The following is a 23,119-nucleotide window of genomic DNA, read 5'->3' on the forward strand; positions in this document are numbered from 1 at the left end:
GCACATCAAAATTCTACATTGACTATCCACAAGTGAATACCATTTGGGAGTCCACCCAGAAGTGAATACTATTTAGCAGCCCACCCAAAAGTGAATACCATTTGGGACAACTAGGACTAATGATATGGGATACATAACAATTGACTACCTTAATGAAAATAGCAACAGGAGCAGGACATTAATGGCCCAAGGAGAACCTTACCTCCCTTACTTGTTTAGATGTCCAGGACCCCACACAGAGTGGCAGAATGCCTTATGAATGCGAATAGCATCAGGAGTTTACAGATCATAGAACATATCAGGAGTTTACAGATCATAGAACATTAATGTCCCAAGGAGAGACTCTTGCTTGTTTAAATGTCAAGGACCCCACACAAACTGGCACAATGCCTTATAAAGGCAATTCCTAAAGTGGTAACAATAAATCGACCACCTTGGGATAGATGGTGTATCAAGTGTGTGATAGATCACTTGATTAGTGAGACTGCCTACATAAGCCTATAGTTCCAAATCTATAACCATCATATCATAGCCACCTCCAACAAGTTTTGGGATAGTGGCTAGTGTTGCAAAGGTGCCGATGTTATAGACTGTGTCAACCTTGAAAAGTGCAAGTTCATGGTTAGAAAGGGAGTAATCCTAGGACACGTGGTTTTTAAGAACATAATCTCCATGGATAAAGGGAAGATCCAAGCGATTGTAGAACTTAAAAGACCCGAAACACCAAAAGCTATCTGAAGATTCATGGGTCACACAGGGTATTATAGATGCTTCATATTCATGTATGCAAAAATTGCTAAACCGCTATATATGTTGTTGGTATGTTTTGTGTGGACTAAGGAGTGTGAAGAGTCATTCTAAAAACTTAAGGAGCCTTAATAAAAACTTCAATTCACAGAGTGCCAAGGTGGGAGGTCATCTTTCACATACATAGAGATGTATCAACTCAACATGGTGAAAAGAACTGGAATTTCTTATTAGTTGCGCCAATAGAAAACTCAATGATAAAAGAGAAAATCATACAACCATCGAGATAGGGAGGGCTTAATGATGTTTTATATAGTAAAAAAGTTTCATTATTATCTTTTGACAAACAAGTTTATATTTTTTGTAGAGACCATCAAGATTTGCTTTACCACGTGAACAAACGTGTCATAGAGAAAATTATGCGATGGTTATTAGGTGATTAATAGATAGCTCATGTGTAATCTCTTGGTGATTAATAGAGCATTATGTTACTTCGTGAAACTTGCTCTTGCCATTGTTATGCTCTTGTTTGAGTGTTCTAATGTAATTATGCTTGATCATTAATCTAATCCAAGTGTTGCTCCTTAAATCTTGCGGGAGCATCATCTATGTGAGTGTAGTGCTCATGAATCACCTTTGACTGGATCAGTACCATCAATCATTGATTAGTGATCTAAATTCTTAATTCGCACATCGTTCAGGGTCACAACCAAGTCATACTCCATTTTCGGTTAGCTTTTGGCTCAAAGTCGATAGTTTCCTTAGAATTCCAAGTTCTGAGCCAAAGAATAGCTGTTGATCCTGACCTCAAGGAAGTAAGAATGTTGGAGGAAAGGCTTCGACCAGAGGTGCCTCCATGCTGTTGTGTTGCGCCTAGGGGAAAGAAGAAAGAAGATGAACGAGCAGATGATCCAACAACTTTTTAAAAAAAAGCATAAAAATCAAGCCGCACCCGGTGTAGGCAACGCGTATTGCCACCCCAACTTGCCAAAACCGTCAAGGTCTAGAAAGAAACTCATGCAGCAAAGTTATTGCATGTATAGGACAAAAACGTTACCATGGCTTTCTCATGTTGCTTCAGGTGTCTACCACGACAAGGGAACCAAATTTTTGTTAAGCCCCACAGACTAACAAACATAAATATAGAGTATCAAAAGACTAACAAATATAGAGTATCAAAAAGCTCTTCTGGATTGAAAACCTCTCATGTGCCATTACAGGCTACCTGACACACCCCCATCGGGCCACCCACGGTCCTCTGGCCCAGACGCCTCAACCTTCAACCCCGGACACACTAATCTAAACAAAAATCTCAATCTCAAACAAATCTCAATCTCAAACACTGCGCTTAAACCTAAATTATTTAAAATCTAATCACACCATCGAGCAACTCCCAAATTCCAATCTACTTCCATATACAAGACAAGCTCATTTTCCTCATCTCTATGCATGCACTCAACTCACTCTTCAAAGCTACCATTAATCTCACATCACTCCTCACAAAGAAGCAATCCATTTGAGAAATAAGCAACTCTCAATGGAGATCACGCATACAAGACAAGCATAAAAAGATAAGCCCAAACAAAGCACGAATTCCAAAAGGTATAAAGAATCAAATATAAGCCCATCCAAAGAGCCACGTGAGCAGCCACGTGTCCACAAGCCTCGGCTCCATGGATTACATCAAATGAAATAAATCCATGCTGCCCAAATAATACAAAATAAACTAATATCCAAATGACCACTCTATGTACTAAGGTGTATGCATATCACGTATAAATAGATGCATGAAGGCCAATGAAGCAGCAATAGATAAAGTCGATGAATGGATCACACCGATCAAGAACACGCCAGGAAAATCACGAGAATTCCACAATAATCTTTGTACTTCTCCATCTCCCCCTCTCTCACACACACACACACACACAAAAGTATAACTACCTCTACATGTCTTCCATATCATTGCTACCTTGATGGACTTCACTTGTTCTAGTTATAATCCTATCAATGGTTTGATAACTACCCTCTTACTTGAGGCAAATAACTACCCTCTTACTTGAGGCAAATAACTACCCTCTTACTTGAGGCAAATTTGAGGAACGGTGTGGTAGATGTAATGCATCCTTACAAGAGACTCTTGCACAAAAAAACCCCTTCATAATCTATGGAAGCAATGAAATGCATTCCACAAAAATAATTCGATGGAAATAATATCTAGAGGTAGCGAAGTCCTTTCTTCAGAAACAAAATTTTATATTAAAGGGTACGAAGGGTAACTTAGAGAGAAGTTAGGCCATGCACATTCAAAATTTCCTCCACATTGACGTTCTTTGCAACTTAACATCTTGCCATCCTCCACCACATCACTTCTCATCTAGTGGAAACTGTGGTACCTAGCCTTCAGTTTTGAACGATAAACGTAGTAGAATGATTTATGTGCATTGCAGCATTGAGAGGTGAGAATATTCTAGCATATTGTGAGAAATATTCCCAAACATTATACCGTTCAATTGGAAGCTAAGGAACACAAATAGAGACTAAGCTTCTCTGCATTTGACCATTGAATGGTCAATCACATCTCCCAAAAGCATCCAGGTCAATCACATATCCCTAAACATCCACACATATTTTACTTTCTACAAGTCCTTTGTCACAAGCAACAAAATCTGATGCCTGGGCAATGCTTGTTGCACATAGAGAGCCCAACTCAGCCACCCCATTATCTATGTCAATATGGCATCGATGCTGCCATTACATTTTTCCAGATTTAAAATTTGATGGATGCAAAGTCTCTAAAATCCATAAGATTCATAGATCCAAGATACCCTGCAAAGGATTCTGCAAAGTAATGTAGGGTTGCCAAGCAATCTCAGTACTGTCTTATATCACTCACAAAATGTACTTTCTCTGCTATGATTTGGAGCATCTTCCTATGGAAAATAAGTGGTTCTTCAGCATACTGTTGTCAATCGAATACCAGCTTTGACTGCCAGTGTCAGGGCACTTTTGTTGCCCTCGAAGTCAAGGAGGCAGCTGCTGAGGATGCCGTTGGGACGACACCAGTGATGATGCCGGGCTTTGACAAGTGTAAAAGTCTGCACCAAGAAGAAAACTGCACTAAGCTCTCTCACACATCACTTAGGAGAAACAGAAAGTCTTGTTGAGCAGTAGGATATTTCAGGAGGATGAGCTTACGGAGCCAAGTGCTCAGCAAAGCCTGCGATTGCTGCAGCCACTTTGCTGTAGTTATCGGCGGAGGCGGATGCTGTGATCTCGACCAGCTGCAGCCCTTGGGTGATGGGCACTGCCTCATCAATTGCATGCAGCTTTGGGATCTTGCAAACCGATGTCACTGCCACAGTAATGGGCACCACTCTATGGAACTGAAACTTGAAGCCAACCTGAAGCAGTTCATAGTCCAACTTGTAGCCCAAAGCATAGAAGAACCGCACTGCATTGTTGCTAGTTCTGCAGTTTAGAATGCTCCGAACCAATGCAGGCATCTGATCAGCGCCCGCACCACGCATTGCACCTCCCACATGTCTTACGCTCCTAAATCCATTGGAAGAAACAATTGTTTGACCTATATCCATGGAGATCCTTTCTGCTAAACAAACCAAATTGAGCCCAAATGTTACTACAATCAGAGGATTTGGTCACATACCAATGAGGCTCCTGCTGGGAAAGGTCACATAGGAGGTGCACCTCTGATGACCCTTGCCCTGCATCAAGTTTGCAAAAAAAAGATAAGGGAAAGCATAAGGATGTGTTCCCTTGTAATGTTGCAACATGTCCAGTCTTCCAAGTGTGAGCATGCAGGGTTGAAAAGGGGCTATTGAGACCAAAACCATGATTGAATATTTGTTTCAGCCAAGGCAAGGATTTCGCACAAACCCAAATTAGTTCCACTCTTCAGACAGAGCTCATGAACCTTCACAGCCTGACGTTGGCTTCCACAAAGACCTTGCAGCAGCACCGCCAACGCTTCCACATGCTGCATAGTAAAACAGATCATCTGTTATCCATAGTCCATATACAAAGCGAAATGATCATTATGAAACAAAGCACAAAGAGCTTACAATTATACCAAGACATCCACAATTGGCACTATTAGAAGAAAAAGGTTCATTTAGAAACCATCATAAAGATAAGCATGACAATTTCAAACTTTGATTCTAGACCCACCATGTGTTCCATATAAAAATGGAAAGTTCACATTATTTATCAAACTCAACAAAAACAAGTGCAATCTTGACTACATAATCTACTCACAAGCTTCAAATCATCAACTTCATCATGTATAGCAAGACTACGTGCTATAACACCCTCGCTCACGGCATCAACACCCAAGAGTAATTGCAGGCTCATGCCTAAAGATATGTGCAAATTAGCAAATAAGTTTTAGTGGATAAACCATTCCACTGAGTTCCGATCACTTCTCAAAGGTAAAGGATAGACTCAGCCGTGATGAAGGCTAGCACTAAAGAGAACACACACAATGTGTTCCATGTCCATCTAGATACTCAACCATCTTCATCAGAAGAGTCCAGCAATAGACCATACTAAAGCACTTTGATACTCTACACAAAAATACCAAACATTGCCCAAGCCCACACATGGTGTAATGTGGGGGAGACATTGATTATTTGCTTAATTTTACAATGCAAAAAAAAAACATTCAAGATTTGCACCTGTATGGTATTGTGGATCTATACTCAATACATGAAGTTGCCCCCCACCCCCATTCCATTTTGGTTTCTTATATTGCCAGAAGGGATTTGCAAGTGCAAAGTTTTGAGGGTACTCAGAGACAACAACAGGATCACGCCAAGTCCACTCTCTTGGGTCCCATAGGAGGCGCATGAGAGGCCGGCTCTCCCAAATCCATAAAAACCAGAGTCTCTCCCTGGCCACCTTGGCCAGAGGGGGGTCAATGTGCCACTCATGTGCATGAAATCCAATCACCCTCACCCTCTACAAGGTGCATCCACTGAAGTCATCCAAGGGGGGGCTTTGATCTCTCTAATCTACCATGGGGTCCAATTGAAAAAGTGAGCAAGGTGCAGCTCTTATCCACACCATGGATTGCCAAGAGAATATTATGACTAGTAAACACTCCCAGCCACTAGGGGAGGGGGGTTAGGTATAGGGGTCAACCACTCTTAAGGAATAGCAAAGTCAATGTCGAAGCTGAGTCTATCTCTGCCCCGGATCCCAACCAAACCTCTCTCCCAAGCCTCTAGGAGAAGCTGTCTAAGTACAAGCCAATCACCAAGGGATCTAGCAGGTCCTGTGCTCGAACACTCCCCAAGATACATGAGGCCGGGCCCCTAGCATGTGGCCACTAGGTAAACGGATCAGGGGTTCCAAATCAAGGATTGCCAAAGACGCTCCTCAAAGGCTACCAAAGCTGATTGCTGGAGGGCCGGCCTAAGGTGACCCCAAGCTCGTAGTAGGCTGGCGGCAAATCTGTCCTCAAAAGCTGGGCTAAAGCCACAGGCCCGCTTAAAACCGGTCTATGGACACATAAAGCGGTAATTCATTCACAAATAACCTGGACTTACTCAGACACACAATCACATAATCCTCGCTCCCTCGCTCAACATCACATTGGCCCCGAAGTCCGGCGCCCCTAGCGGTATTTCTTTATTGTTAAAAAGTTGGAAAATACAAAGCTCGAGTGCAACAGTGCACTCTTCTTGCACCAGCTAAGTTTTACAAATTCTGGGAGAAATTTGCCAGCATAACTGCACTAAAACTGTTCCATAACATTTCAGAATGAGTCCCAACTGACAGGCTCACTTCCATAGGCATCAAACTACCCAATGGAATCCAAAACATCACAATTCAGCTTGCTGTAATTTTCTGCACATACCTGTTTTCAGCTCTGTTTTCAGCCCAAATTAACCCTTGTACTATCCTGGAGGACTTTAGCAAAGTCCTACTGAATTTTGGCATCAACCGGGCAACATAACAGCCCAAAAACAGCACCTAAACAATGCTGAAACAGCGTTGTATTGAAGAGGTTATTACCCTCTTCCGTCCCTGCTTTGGTGTAGGAACTAACTACACCGGTTCCTGTTCAAGGAGGCAACTAGCCTCTGCATATAAGCATGAAATTCACACAACTGTACCTGATTTTATCTTATGAGAGCATTACCATAGTCTGCAAGAGAGAGAAAGAGAGAGAGAGAGAGAGAGACTGTGGGGAGCAAGCTCAACCCTCAATACATGAGTTGCAGGGCAAGGGAGTGCACCACCATAGCTCTTAACCTGCAACAATCCACCATCCTGGCTGCAAATGAGCCTCATTCAGCCCAAAATCCCACGCTTCCCTCTTCCCAGTGTGGAAAATGCACATAAATTTGACACTTGGCACATTTTTAAGCCTTTTCCACATGCAATCTTCCAAGCTAAAAATCTCCTGACTCGTTCACATTCTCACAACAGTCCTTTGCCAGCTTTTGGTCCCCTTGACATTCTGCACAAACTGATGCGAACACTTTTCAATTCCGACACTGCCCAAAATAGCAGTTCCCTAGATTTTAGGAATGATGTCATCTGCATTCCTTCTGGTCTCCTGACCATCTTTGACCACTACGGTCACTTCAGAATTTGCTAAGAATTCAAGATACATTCACATTTCGGTGGCAGCCACTTACTAGTGTAAACCGGCCTATGCCCTCATTCAATGGCCATGTCCTGGACACTGTCAGTCATCTTTCAGTGCCCATGTCCTGGACACTGTCATTCATCTTTCAGTGCAGTTCTCAAGCTTAGCCAACCACTGGTCCAAAGTCCCACTGGCTGACCCATTCTGACATTGCAATGGCCCAAGCCCTTCCAAGAGATCCCGGGGGAAAACAACAGCAACCAAAGAGAAAGAAAATAAAAATATATATTTATAAAGAAATGTAAATAAAGAAAACAACTGCAAAAAGTTTCACCTCCTGGTGACATACCCCCCCCTCTTGAAAGAAGCAAGCGACCTCGATTGCAAGTCCACATGCAAACGGATGACACAGGACGATCACAAGATTCCCCAGGTGATTAGTGTCATCGCATGTATCTCCTGCCAACAGATGACACGGAGCGATGATAGGAATTCCCCACTACCATTTGTGTCATCGCAGGTTCAAGCCTTTCAAATACATGTTTCCGGATGCAACACAGGGCGATAGCACGTGTCCCCGCACTATTAGTGTCACAACACGTATAATCATTCATTGAAGTGTAACAGATACAACTTCAAAGCACTGAAAGTCCATTCATTCATTTATTGACAACAAATGTCAAAACTGTACATTGCCAAACATATGATATGAGTGTACAGGTCATTCAAAATTCAAGTTCAAAAAGCAGATCATGTCACTGTAGTGTCTAACATGAAACCTTTTGTACCTTCGTCTAGTGCAGACAAATCAGTTTCAGCTTCATTCCGTTTGTGCCATGCTGTCATCACATCCACTTCAAAAGTGTTTGTCAGCCATGCAAAAGAGAACTGCTGCTTGAATTGGACCCATGTAACAGGTGCCTGTCCTTGCATCAACAGTGAGGTCCACCACTGCAATGCATTACCTTTCAAGAAAGTAGCAGCCTTCCGCACCTTAGAAGACTCTGTAAAGTTACCCCCAGTGTATGCTGCATTAAACTGTTGAATAAAAGTCAGCGCTTTCAATTTGTCCTGCATCCCACTGAAAGTCTCAAACTTTACTGCTTGACCTCCTTCTTTGTAATCCTTTTGCACCTTTTCTGCATCAGTCCTTACTGCTCTTTGTCCACTAGGCTGAGAAAATTCACCCACATTAACAGGTGCTGCAGGCATCAAAACTGGACTGAAATGTGTCTGAAGTCCAGGCTGCACACCTATGTTGGCATAAAGAGGGTTCACAAATTCTGTAGGCATCAGTCCTGGCAAAGCTGTGGGCGGCCATGGCCTGGAAAATAGACCCACCACCAAAATAACCGGGTTGGGCAGCAACCAAAGGAGGAATGGTCGACAGAACCATTTGTGCATTACTGCCCTGACCATTAACTGCCTAATCCTGTGCCTGTGTAACATGCTGCATTGGATTAGCTGCCACTACTGGTGTTTGCTCTACATGCTGTGGCATCCTTGGTTCTTGTTCCTGTGCCCTCTCTACTCCATGCTCGGATGCTTCAACCTGGGAATCCCAGGTACGTGACTGCAAAAATTTCTTCATTATGGGATTCTTAACTAGCTGCTGAAAAGTTCCAAGCATGCTAAGAAGCTGTGCCTGAAACAAATCCTCCTGTTCCTCTTCTTCCTCTAACAAGGCTGGCTGTACTACTGGCTCTGTCCGAGCAGAGGCTGACACCTGGGCACCTGTCACCTCTATACGCTGTCTGCGAGTAGAAGAGGAACTCTCTTCGGCAGGGAGCTTGCCTTTCCCTTTGTCTGTCATACTGTCAACTGAAAGTTTAAGGGAACCTGTATCCAAAGAAAGAGACCGTACTCTTTCTCACCTGTAATCAGCTGTACCTCTCTGTGTGTGTCTCTTGTTCACCCAATGCAATCCGTGTCCGGGCTCTTGCAGAAAAGAGAACCCTGTCCCGGCAACGGAACCATAAAACCGGTCTATGGACACATAAAGCGGTAATTCATTCACAAATAACCTGGACTTACTCAGACACACAATCACAGAATCCTCGCTCAACATCACATTGGCCCCGAAGTCCGGCGCCCCTAGCGGTATTTCTTTATTGTTAAAAAGTTAGAAAATACAAAGCTTGAGTACAACAGAGCACTCTTCTTGCACCAGCTAAGTTTTACAAATTCTGGGAGAAATTTGCCAACATAACTGCACTAAAACTGTTCCATAACATTTCAGAATGAGTCCCAACTGACAGGCTCACTTCCATAGGCATCAAACTACCCAATGGAGTCCAAAACATCACAATTCAGCTTGCTGTAATTTTCTACACATACCTGTTTTCAGCTCTGTTTTCAGCCCAAATTAACCCTTGTACTATCTTGGAGGACTTTAGCAAAGTCCTACTGCATTTTGGCATCAACCGGGCAACATAACAGCCCAAAAACAGCACCTAAACAATGCTGAAACAGCGTTGTATTGAAGAGGTTATTACCCTCTTCCGTCCCTGCTTTGGTGTAGGAACTAACTACACCGGTTCCTGTTCAAGGAGGCAACTAGCCTCTGCATATAAGCATGAAATTCACACAACTGTACCTGATTTTATCTTATGAGAGCATTACCATAGTTTGCAAGAGAGAGAAAGAGAGAGATAGAGACTGTGGGGAGCAAGCTCAACCCTCAATACATGAGTTGCAGGGCAAGGGAGTGCACCACCATAACTCTTAACCTGCAACAATCCACCATCCTGGCTGCAAATGAGCCTCATTCAGCCCAAAATCCCACGCTTCCCTCTTCCCAGTGTGGAAAATGCACATAAATTTGACACTTGGCACATTTTTAAGCCTTTTCCACATGCAATCTTCCAAGCTAAAAATCTCCTGACTGGTTCACATTCTCACAACAGTCCTTTGCCAGCTTTTGGTCCCCTTGACATTCTACACAAACTGACGCGAACACTTTTCAATTCCGACACTGCCCAAAATAGCAGTTCCCTAGATTTTAGGGATGATGTCATCTGCATTCCTTCTGGTCTCCTGACCATCTTTGACCACTACGGTCACTTCAAAATTTGCTTAGAATTCAAGATACATTCACATTTCGGTGGCAGCCACTTACTAGTGTAAACAGGCCTATGCCCTCATTCAATGGCCATGTCCTGGATACTGTCATTCATCTTTCAGTGCCCATGTCCTGGACACTGTCATTCATCTTTCAGTGCAATTCTCAGGCTTAGCCAACCACTGGTCCAAAGTCCCACTGGCTGACCCATTCTGACATTGCAATGGCCCAAGCGCTTCCAAGAGATCCCGGGGAAAAACAACAGCAACCAAAGAGAAAGAAAAGAAAAATATATATTTATAAAGAAATGTAAATAAAGAAAACAACTGCAAAAAGTTTCACCTCCTGGTGACACCGCTTCTCCGTGAAGATCCATCTAGTGCTATGTGGCCAAGGGTCCCCTAGGCTCAGAGTACAAGCTGAAATCTTGGCCAAGAGGAAGTCATCTAACAATCAACGTGCCCAGTGGGGTATCGGGAGCTCTTTATCTGCTAGCAGCAAATAGACCAACTAGCCACACCTACATTGAACTTCGGAGAGAGAGAAAAATATTAAGATGTTCGAAAAATAATCAGATGGCATAATGATGAACAAGTTGCCACTTCTATTCAAATACCTTACGCACACATGATAGAAAACTAGAGACCCACCATTGCAAACATTTCTACTTTCAACCTGAAAAAGCAAGGTATCTCATCTGACTTTCGATGATACCTAGCTTATTGATTTCAACAAAGAGTGCACACACGATAGAAAACTAGTGACCCACCATTGCAAACATTTCTACTTTCAACCTGAAAAAGCAAGGTATCTCACCTGAGTTTCAATGATACCCTGCATAATGCACTCCATGGAACCCAATCGAAGCACGTGACATACAAAACTGATACTTCAAGTCCGTCTTCTACATGTAAACTAGCTCCACACAATGCAATTGAACATCCCACAAGCTTGTGCAGGTTTTCCCTGTATAGCAACTAAAATAGTTCAATCTTTGTTTTCGATTAACAATATGAATTTAGTGAACGGAAAAAGTAAAAATCTCCCAAAAATGGGGTTTTTCAGAACAAAAAAATAAGCACACGCGCACACACACACACACTGACACTATGTACACTTCTTGTACTCAAAGCTATAGGAATCCTTCTACCAGCTTCAAGGACTCAAGCTCAAGCCCACTTGATTCCTCATACAACAAAATATCTAATGTAACACGTCATACACGAGTATCATCTCTATCTGAGTCCATGTTGATGGACACCTCAATCACAATGCCTTATTATATCACAGCCTCAACCAAAATGCCTTAATATATCACAGCCTTGTACTTTGCATACACCGAAATTCCTGATGCCCCTCCTTGTCATGATTCCCTTTCTCTCAGCGCCCCCTGACTTTTTCTATGCACAACGTTCTTGATGGCATAGACAACATGTACTCAAAGGCCTTGCGCACTTATACCTCTTTCAACCCTACTCCAATCAATAACTAGCATTCATCCTCTTATAGGGGCATCCAATGATGTCAGCTTGTGCGTCCTTGATGGAAATCTAGTGTCTCATGAATCCTTATTAGTATCAATACCATAATGACAATGGTATTGGTATTAGCCTCAACAACTTCAGCTTCATTTTACAGTGTATCTGTCTAAATGCAAGTTAAAAACAGAGATAATGAAGCAACTGAACCATAACAAATTCACAGGCACATATAGATACCTAAACTTCTGTAACTGAACCACGACAACTAACTGTCCCCCCCCCCCCCCTTCCCCCCCGAGAAGACCGTGTAGCTCCCTGAACCCTGGCCTGCGCCCCTCCGCCTCTGTGCCTGTTTCGCCCCATCCTTCCTCTGCCTCCCATCCTTCCTCCACCGCTGTTCGCCCCTGCCTCTGCCCGCCCCATTCCTCCGCATCATCCCTCTGCGCAGCGCATCCTTCCTCCGCCTCCCATCCTTCCTACTCTGCTGTTCGCCCCTGCCTCTGCCTCCCCTCATTCCTCCGCCTCATCCCTCTGCGCAGCGCATCCCTTCGCATGTGTGTCCAGTTCCCCTCCCCTTGCTTCCCGTTTCTTTTTGCTTTTCCCTTTTCCACCCTCCCTCCCTTTCCTCCGCGTCCTTGCCTGCCTCTTCTCCTTGGTTCGGATTGCTCCTCACCCAGGTTCAAGTCGGCCTTCTTCTTCAATTAGCATCATGGCTAATCATTGTTTTTCCCGAAGCGAGCTCGCGGTCCTCTTCGCCGAAATCGAGAAAGACTCCAAAATGACCCTCATTGCCAGAATCTTTGGATCTCACCCTTCCCGTCTCCAGGCTCGGGATTGGGTCCTGGCGGTTCTACCTTCCGACCTCGCTCCACACTTTTGAGATGTCAGGTTGCTTGGAAGAGGTTTCTTCCAAGTGGATTTTGATTTTGAGGACGCAGCCTCAGAGGTTTTGAAGGGCAGCCCTTTGCCATTGGGCCCAAGGAAGGTTTTTTTTCTTCCCTACTCCAGCTATTTTGACCCTGTTGAGGAAGACCGGAACTGTTTCCCGATTACTCTCAGATTCCCAGGTCTTCCTCGCGCATATTGGCCTATGCTAGAGGCCATCGGGTCCGCCTTTGGACTGGTTCTTCAAGTGCCCCCCCTCCACGCTCTGCCGACATCTTCTGCCTAGGTGGTCACTGCCTCGGCGGATGCTGTCCCCAGGGTCATGGTTCTTGCCCGTGACTGTGAGCTCTTTGAGGACTATGTTTTGCTTCCAGGCCCTAGTAGTCCTTTGAAGGATTGCAGGTAAATAAAAATAAGTGCCGGGTTTGCCACCAACAGGGTCACTTTGCTCGAGATTGCCCTCGGGCTCAGGGTCGCAGGAGGCCTCGCAACAAGCGTGCTTCTCAGGCACCACCTCCCTTGGATCCTTCCCTTCCTACTGTCCGCCAGGTGTGGCGAGCTGTCTCTCACGCCCGCCCCCTTGGTGCGATTGATGGGAAGACCTCCTCGGATCTTGTACCTCAGATAGATGATGTTTCTGGCCAAAGGGATGTATCAGCTCATGCATCTTTGCAAGGAGATGATATATCAGATCAGGATGATTTTGTTGAGTCCTCTCTACTTGGAGAGGGCGATATGCAAGATGTTTAGCGCAGTGGGGATCATGTATTGCAGGATTTTCAGCATGATGCCATTGCCCTTGATGCCCCGCAAGGCGCACGGGTTTCTCGTACATATGCAGGTACTCTGCAGGGCCTCGGACAAGGGCATGTCAATGGACTTTGCCCCGTGGATTTTACCGTCCTCCAACATTATGAGAGGCGTCCTCAGGCTGCCCATCGTCTTCTTAGATTGGGGGTCAAACCCTCTTCTCTTCCATGAGAATCATCTCATGGAATGTTCAGGGCCTTGGAGGGCTTCCCACCCGTGGTAGGAAGCGCCTTTTGAAGGACCAGCTTCACCCTGCTGTTATAGGAGGGTCTATGGATATACTTTTGTTGCAGGAACACAAATTGGATAGATCTCTGTGTGGTAAAACTGGTAAGTATGAGAAGAGGGTCGTAGCTCTCATAATGTTTGAGCCAGTGTCTACCCTTTTACATATAAATCAAGATTTTCCAAATATTAGGGTTTCCAAATTTGGGGTTTTTTGAAAATGATGCTACAGGAGGCTATAGCAACATGTTAATGTCATGTATGTACCCTCAATTTTAAGAAATGATGAATGATTTGGGATTAATGCTTTGATTAAGATAGATTTTCAGAAAATGATAAAAGCCCCAAATCTATACCTTCCTGAGTGTTGTTTGCAGAAGTACTTTGTTGACCCCTTTGATGTGTCTGCTAGTTGAGGCAGATCTGTGCAAATGGGCTCTTGACAAGCTTGATGGCTATTGAGACAGCAAGTACGGATGATGTGTGCGCCTCACTGCAAATCTCATCCATTGTTTAAACAGCTCAGCATTTCAGTGTTGAGGTAAGATGAATGCGCAGGAGCTCGTGCAGTAGCTATGCACAGCTCAGCAGCATGTGCACAGACAGAGACATGTGGAGGTTCAGATGGAGGTAGTCGATGGAGACTGCTGCTGCAGAGGAGACTAACGAGGCAGGTTTCAGCAGTAGAAGCGCCAACAATCTGATGGCCTAATGGGCACTAGTGTCGACATTGAAAAGGTGGACATGATCGCATAGTACGGACTGCTCTGATACCTTATGTTGGTACAAGGCTGAGCCACAGCATGCCCCGCTGGTTAAACCCTCTCTCTATATCTCTATCTCTTGGATACATGGTTGAGTCTGTCACACAGCATGCCCCGCTAGGCTTACAGTGGTATCAAAGGAGGATTTCTCTTCAAGAAACTTTCTTGGGGTGACAGAGCCATGTTGAGAGCAGAGGGAGACCAAGGGCCTCATGAAGGGAATAACAATGAGGCCGATATAGAACTTCTAGATGGGAACCAAGGCTATCGATCTATTTCTCATGAGACCGCAGCCATGACATCGGCAGAGTACCGAGATTTTCAGCGGTTTAGACAGTTTCTCCAAGACGAAGAATTCCTTGCTTGGAGAGCCAAGAAGGAACAAGAAAGAAGGGCTCAAATATTTGAAGATTTCATCAAGGATCGGGCTATCAAAGCTCAAGGAGTCCGAGCTGCTAAAGCCTATCTTCGGGCCAAAGGAGTCACCATTGCAGAAGCATCTAGAGCTACCCGGTCTATTTCTTGTGGAGGAAACAGGGAGGCTATCCCTAGGCCCGCTCTCTAGGATGCAACTTCTTCGGGACAGGTGAAGGAAGGAAGGCAAAGGAGCCTTCATCAACCGGCAGGATGGACTTCAAGCCAGGAGAGAAGAGCGTCAAGTTTGATGCTTTCCATGAAAAGCAGGATACACAAAAAGCATTATCTTTTGTTAAGCAATTTGATGCCGCTTTTGGAGACGACTTCTTTGAAAAGTCAAAAACTTCACATGGTTCGCATGCACTTGAAAGATGCCGCCTTGAATTGGTGGCTAAAAGTAGTACAAGAAGGGACCGAGCCGAAGACGTGGACCGACTTCAAGACTATATATATACCTAGATAAATCCAGGAAAGTGCAATTTATAACCTCATCGTAGTCATCCACAAGACAATAAACCATCAACTCCGTCATGCATAGTATGGACTAGATACTACGACATCCCCACTAACGTCATCAGTCCCAATAGTGGGTGTAGAACTTGGTATCAATATATGCTCCCAAACACACACACACATTTCTATCCACAAATTTTGAAGCAGATGTGTAGGAGTGGGATGAGGTAAAGCAAAAAGTTGGTGAGAATGTGGCATCTTACCTTAACAATTTTTCAACAGTTTCTTTGAAGTTTACTTCATATACTCCCATTCCACCACTAATGGTGCTTGTACTGGTCATTTTTATGAGGCCCTACATTAGCATATTTTGCAAACATTATTTAGGATTTTTCCAACATTTTATGAGCCTTTTTTAGGCTATTTAGGCATATTTATGCTCCAGGACAGCTGTCGGCCTACTACAGTTGGCCGACAAGCTCATATGGGACATTCTTCAATTCCCATCTCATTCTTGCATATCTGCTGGAGGTCATTGGCTGTTGCAACAATCTCTTATGCTTGTAAGCACCTATGGGCTTCCCTCATGCTCATTTTCAGCAATAATCAATCGTTCCCAGCCTTTTACAGTTTGTACTTTGGGCCTGCAACCTGTGTTTGCTCTTTCTTTCATGGTATCAAAGCCAAACGCTGATCTACAGGTAAGGAATTGCTGCGTTTTCTGATTGGAGCAAAGGCTTCATCAATTTGCTGAGTTTTCTGCATCTATACTCTTGGATTGCTTTGTGATCCTCTCCCCCCTTTTGAGGAAGTCATGAGTTATCTCCACGACAAAAGCATATGCTTCGGGAAAAAGGCAAGGGTAAACAGTATTCAAAGGAGTCCAAGGACAAAAGCAATGAATGTGATTACTCTGGCAGGATAGGTCATACTCAGGCTCATCGTGATGACTCTCGAGCAACCAAAGCCAAGTATTGTAACATGCGGAAGCTTCGGGGAAGATCGGTAACTTCAATGCTCAGAAATCAGCACACTTGTCGCGACGAAATTAACGCACAAAACTAAATGTAGATGTGCAGAAAAATAGAGAGAGGGAGAGAGAGGGAGAAGAGGACACAGTATTGGGTCACAAATACCCTCTGTAGGGCCCCCACCACGAATGGTGTATTTGCTTTTATTAGAATGATGTAAAATACTGAAATAAAAGACTGACTGAACCTTCTTGGCTGAGATGGATCTCTGCCCTTAAACCTTCAATCCTTCACCCCTTCTCCGTTAGCTTGTTCTAGGCTGTCCTGGCCCTTGGTTCAGCTTCAGCACTTGATGAATGATGAGATAAATGAAATGAATTGTGGGCTTGGGTATTTATACCCTTCTGGACAGCAGTCGGCTGTCCCATAATGCTCCACGACTGGAAAAATACAGCATAAAAACCTAATAAATGCTGCGCATGACTTCATACTGGGCTGGGCACTAGGCGCATGATGAATTGGCTGCTGGGTACTGTGCGCATGACATATTGGATGCTGGGCAGCCTGTATGGGTTGCCCCACACTTGCCCTACAGTCCGTTAGGGCTGGATAACCAATTGGCTACCCTTGAAAGAGCCCTAGGGCTGTCCTACAGCCCTCCCATGGCTGGTGGGTACAGCCAGGGCCTTCCTGGCCCTTTGGGGGTGGTCTTACACCTTTCCCCATGCCCACATGCGTCCTTGGGGTAGTCCTATGGGCTGGCCCCCTTTCCTATATGCAAACCCTACTGTCTACACAGTCATCTGGCATCCAGTATCTTACCAGATACACAGAACCACTGACATCATTCCAGAGGGAGACTCACAGCACGGACTGGCACTGTTTCATGTGCAGGACAATGCACACCTGACCTCGGACAATTGGAATGGAACCCTGGCTGACTCGTCCCAGACTGGGCTCACATGGGACCAGTTTTCCATCCCAGGTCCAGCACCTTTTGTACAAATATGTCTACCTGGCATCCAAGTGCAGGATGCACGTGACATCCCCTTCTGCTTAACTTGACGGAAGCTGCATAGCCTCCAAATAATCCGTCAATAACGCCGGATAGTCGTCGAAAAACTCTTTGTCAAGCCATACCGCTTCGTGGGTCTCTCGGTCCTGAAACTCCGTGAATTGTCTTTGCCTTCGGCCTGAGCAATGCTTGAAACGGTGCAAAAGGATCTGTTCTGGAACCATAACCTTTGCTTCATCAATAATATCTGGTTCCACCTCATCTTTAACTGCTAAAGGGATCGAACCTGCATATGGCTTTATCCAATTGACGTGAAACACATTGTGCATAGTCCAACTCGGAGGTAGCTTCAACTTCATTGAAACCTCGTTAATCTTTCTCTGGATGGGAAAAGGTCCGAAGCTCCTGAAAGACAACTTTGGGCATCACTTGCCCACCTGCTTCAACCTTTGCTTCATAATCCAAAGATAAACCCAATCCCCTTCCGAAAACTTCATATCCCTTCGGTCTTTATTGGCTTGTCGAGTGTAGGCCTCTTGCGCTTTAGCCAACCTGTCTTTTACCAATTCTAAAATCTCCTGGTAAGACTCCGTCACTCTGTTCGCTTCAGGTACTGAAGATGAGGTCCTGGTCAATAGTGACTGGAATGGTCTTCCAAATGCTGCCTCATATGGAGTCCTGCCAATAGCTGAATAAAAAGTATCATTCAAAACAGCTTGAACTAAAGGCAAATATGATTCCCACTTACCTTGCTGATCGTGGACATAACACTTCAGCACATCAAAGGCCAACTGGCTGTAGATCTCTGTCTGGCCGTCCGTCTATGGGTGAAATGCACTGGAAAAATTTAATTTAGTACCAAAGTTATCAAACAATGCCCTCCAAAAATGACTACTAAACTTGGCATCTCAGTCTAACACTATGGTCCTAGGAATCCCGCCAATAATCGAGTACCAATGCCGAATGAACAACTGGGAAATATCCTCGGCGGGCGGTCACATTGGCCCTGCATGGAATAAGCATAACAAATTTGCTAAATCTATCAACAATAGTTAAGCACTAAGTATTACGCTTACTCGGACTGGAAGGCAGATTCGTGACAAAGTCCATCAAAATATCTTGGAAAGGTCCCTCAAGAATTGGCAAGGGCTATAATAACCTTATCTTCTTTCCACGAGGAGCTTTCACCTTTTGACAAATATCGCAACGTTGTACATATGAAAACACATCTCGCCTCATCTTTGGCCAATAATATTGCCGTTCCAATTTCTCCAGAGTCGAATTCATGCCCCTATGACCACCAGTAATGGCGTCATGGGCGTCGTGGAGAAGAGCTACCCTGAACGACTTCATGACACACAGTCGGCCTTTGTAGAAAAGCCAACTATCGCGTATCAAAAAGTGGCATGGTCCTGTGGCATTCAATGCCTGTTCCCACTGTGTACCGAATTCCTCATAATCCGCATACGTGTGCTTCATGTCGTCTAGTCCCGTACCAACAAGGTCGAGTCTAGTAGTCTGAATCGAAGTCACTTGTCCCTTCCTACTCAAAGCATCAACCACTGGATTGGCCTTTCGTGGAAAGGTACTCAATTATACCACCAAATTGCTGGAATATCTAGCTCCAGCGGTGTTGTCGGTCACTCCATTGTGCACTTGGCATTGTCTGAATCCAACGTAGTGCCTGATGGTCAATGCGAACCTCAAAGTCACGGCCATAAATCAAAGTCACGGCCATAAAGGAAATGTTTTCAATGTTTCAAGGCCTGTATAACTGCAAGGAGTTCACGATCGTAGACTGAGTAATTTTTCTTTGCGGACAGTAACTTATGAGACATGTAAGCTACTGGATGACCATTCTGTTGTAGCACACCACCAATTGCGATGTTACTCGCATCAGTGATCACCTGAAATGGCTCGTCCCACGAGGCAAGTGCTAAACAAGGCGCTTCTGATAAAGCCACCTTGAGGTTCTTGAATGCCTCCAACGCTCATGGAGTCATTCAAATCCATTGCCTTCTTGTCTGGACACCCTTTAGCAAATCGGTGAGATTCGCCGGGGGGTCAGAAAACTTGTCTATGTGGGTGGAGTATGCCTAGCATATACCCACAAAGGATTTGAGGTCATAAGCTGTCTGAGGTACTTCCCAATTCACAATCTCAACCACCTTAGCCGGATCAAGTCAAATGCCTTCTGCACTAATTAGGTATCCAAGGTAATGAACCTAGAACAAACAAAATTCTAACTTCTTCTCATTGACGTAGAGCTCGTTGCTTTCCAGCAACTTAAGGACTTTCTCCACATCAATGTCATGCTGCTCAACCATAGCTGAAAATACCAATATGTCGTCCATAAATATGAACACACACTTTCCAATTAATTCCCAGAAAACTTGCATCATCATGCGGTTGAATGTAGCTAGGGCGTTCATCAAACCAAAAGGCATGACCACAAATTCATAGTGGGCCCGTTCCGTACGGAAGTCTGTCTTGGGGATGTCCCCCTCCACAATCCGTACTTGGTGGTATCCACTCTTTAAATTGAGTTTCGAGAATACCTTAGCTCCATTTAGCCTCTCGAGAATATAATCTATTCGAGGCATCGGGAATCTGCTCTTGATAGTCAGCTTATTGAGTGCACGATAATCGACACACAAACGAAAAGACCCATCTTTTTTCTTGACAAACAGGATCGGGGCTACAAATGGCGACATGCTGGGGTGGATGAAGCCAGATTGCAACAATTTTTGGAGTTGGCGGTCCAACTCCAATTCCATTACCTTGGAAAGGTGATATGGAAACTTGCTCAAGGGTTCCGAGCCTGGGAGGGGATCAATCTTGTGGTCCTCCGGTCTAGACGGGGGGGGGGGGGGGGGGGGGGAGCTGGGGAGGGAGATTGTCCCGAAGAAAAATCTTCTGGAACTTTTCATGGAGAGCCAAATACTTCTCGGAAGTACTAGCTACCGTCTGGGTAGTCTGGATATATATCATCGCACAATGTGCGCCTTTCTTGATTGCTCGCTTAGCCTGCAAGTGACTTATGAGCGGAAAGTTCGGAATTCCTGGCTCACACTTAATGGTCACTGGGCGTTTTGACACATTTCGATTAATCTCGGAAGTGTGCTTGTCCCACTTGACATTAGGAAGAAACTTGCGAAACCACTGAATGCCCAATATTATGTCTGCTCCTACAAGAGGGACAACCATAAAATCACGCACACACTCGATGCCCTAAATAACTAATTTAGCACCTAGAGCTTCATACTTGATGCTCGTTGTCATGTTTGTGCTAAAACCCTCAACTTGCTTGTCCACAGAAGTCAGGACGAAACGGGCACGCCGAGCGGCCTGTTCCGTGACCACGTCCTCCGTGCTGCCGCTGTCAAACAAGACAACTCCTCTCTGGCCAAAGGTCTTGAGCAATTCGTTTCGTTGCCTCATACTCCTAGCCATGGGCGCTCTTCTGCTCATCTTCGAGCTCCCAGCTAATGATAGCTCCAACTGCAGCATTGGGATTTGAAGAAGTAGGGGCAACCACTGGGGTCTATGTGGGAGCTGCGCTCACCACGGAAGCTGTGCTCACCACGGAAGCTGTGGAGGCTGAGGCAGCGGTCTTTGGAGCGGTATTCTTCTTAGGACACTCCTGAGAAGTGTGGCCTTTTGTATGACAAAAGAAACACCTACCCTCCTCCTTGTACTGAGCAATCTCCTCAGCACTCAACTTGCCACCCATCTTGCCTACCTCCGCTTTCTAGTCGGGAGTAAGCTTGGACGCATTGTTCGAGTTCTTGGAGCCAGAGGCTCCCGTGCTCTGTCCTGGGGAAGACCCCGTCTGGTTCTGGTCTTTTCCTCTCGAGGCGGTAGCCTTGGGAGTAGCCGGCTGGGAAGTCTTGGGCTTGCCACCATTATGCTTCATTTCAGCACTCTGCGCAAGCGAGAGTGCGTCTTCGAAGGTGCCTAGCCTAAACATACGCACCTCCCACTGGATTTGCGTGTCAAGGCCATACAAAAATTGCCCTTTCTTGTCCGAATCAGATAAGCCTAATTGCAAACATAAAGTCGAAATTCTTCGAGTCGCTCAAGGTAATGGGGCGGTAGAAACCCCTGCTTAAGGTCACGGACAAACTCGTCCCACACATAATCTGCCATACCTAATCTGGTGTGGGCATGAGCTCACTGGGTCCACCAAGGAATAGCCTCACCTTCTAAGTACCAACTCGCTAAGATCACACTATCAGTATTTGTCTTTCTAACTGCGGCAATGTAAGCTTCAAACTGATGCAACCATGAATAAAGAGTTGTGGGGTCGAGTTTACCATTATACTTACTGAAGTTCATTTTCTCGGAAAAATGATTCGAGGGCGCCGCTGGTGTCAATTTAGCGTCCAAAGCTGCAAGGTAACGCTCATGTTCCACGCGTCGCATGGCTTTGTCTTCACGTTGTCGGATCTCCAATGCACGCATCTGCAACTCAAGCAAAGAACTCGGCTTGAGGATCTGGAATGTAGGATACGGAAGGAGAGGGAGGAGAAGATGGAAAACACGGCGCTGGAGAATGGGTACGCTCTTCCAGAGCCAGGATCTGCGCCTTCTACTCTTCCAACTTGGTCGTCTGGTCTGCGATTGCTTGCATCATCTATTGGAACATCTCTGTAACACTCAAGCCTAGTGCCCTAGCTGGACTGCCTAGTGCACTCTGGTCCCAAGGTTCTTGGTCTCTCTCGTCGTCGAAGCTCACCATAGCAGGAAAACGCACTTCCTTTCTGGAGCGCAATCTGACCATCCACTACGTCTGTGGGAGACTTCTGTCAGAATATGCACAGAAGATGAAGACAAAATCTGAGAACACAAGAGCAAGTGCAAAAAATAGACAGCAACGGAGAGCTCTACTCTATATACACAAGGAAAATCCCGAATACAATGATACAAAAGGCATGGGGCAATGGGGCCATTTTATATGGCCCCATGAAGGCAGTCGGCCTGCATCAGGGACAGCCAATAGGAGACCAAAAGAGCCCACGACTACACACAGCAGTCAGCCACCTCCAGAATGTACACGCAGTCAGCCAACAACTAGGTCCTCCTGCCACCAGAGGGCAGCCACCCAAGCCATAGAAAAATAGGGGAAAATGAGAAAACACCTAATAAGGGCGGGCACCCCCACAACAGAGGCCCTGGTGTATATGTATAGACAGGAGATGACTACTAACACCCCCTCTCAGCTCCTGGCTGTGGAACCATCCCCAGGGAGCTCGAGTGCCGCCGGAGCAATGTTATCAGCAACAATCTTTTCAGGAACAAAGTGCCTCTGGATGACCAAGGATTCCACAAGTGGAAATCCAATCCTGCCAAGTAACCTCTGCAACTTCACCACCTCGCAAGCAGCACCATAAGCAGCCCTGTACTCTGCCTCTGTCGACAAGGCAAGAGAGAGCTGCCTCTAACTGCTCCATAAAACTGCTCCTGAGCCGAGGGTAAAACTGGCACCTGAAGTAGATCTCCTCGTGTCTGGATCTCCTCTCCAATCCGAATCACTCCAACCGTGGAGTCGGACTTCATCCATCAACCCCCCTCCTGTGTAAAAGAGTCCAAGATCCTTCGCATGCTGCAGAAACCACAAGATACGCAATCCTGCCTCGCAAAGAGTCCTCTACAAACATGAGCTCAACAGCCTCAT

General features: G+C 45.3%; 1 protein-coding gene across 5 annotated transcripts in view; it reads right to left on the bottom strand.

Annotated features, from left to right (window-relative positions):
• Positions 1 to 3,154: 3,154 nt before the first annotated feature.
• Positions 3,155 to 23,119, bottom strand: part of LOC147633607 (mediator of RNA polymerase II transcription subunit) — a 113,244-nt gene continuing 93,279 nt past the window's right edge. For 4 of the 5 annotated variants that reach the window (XM_086806737.1, XM_086806740.1, XM_086806741.1 and 1 more), the window contains 5 exons: positions 11,238 to 11,387; positions 4,642 to 4,741; positions 4,412 to 4,469; positions 3,943 to 4,299; positions 3,155 to 3,842 (listed from right to left, as the gene is read on the bottom strand). In XM_086806737.1, coding sequence (XP_086662863.1) covers positions 3,743 to 3,842; positions 3,943 to 4,299; positions 4,412 to 4,469; positions 4,642 to 4,741; positions 11,238 to 11,273 — 651 coding nt within the window. In that variant the 5' untranslated portion in view covers positions 11,274 to 11,387 and the 3' untranslated portion in view covers positions 3,155 to 3,742. Of the gene's footprint in view, positions 3,843 to 3,942; positions 4,300 to 4,411; positions 4,470 to 4,641; positions 4,742 to 11,237; positions 11,399 to 23,119 lie in introns of all 5 variants that reach the window. The other variant, XM_086806742.1, reaches the window with a different exon arrangement.

This window comes from Cibotium barometz, chromosome 12 (assembly GCF_041138505.1).
Source record: "Cibotium barometz isolate CiBa-2024 chromosome 12, ASM4113850v1, whole genome shotgun sequence".
Classification (NCBI taxonomy): domain Eukaryota; kingdom Viridiplantae; phylum Streptophyta; class Polypodiopsida; order Cyatheales; family Cibotiaceae; genus Cibotium; species Cibotium barometz.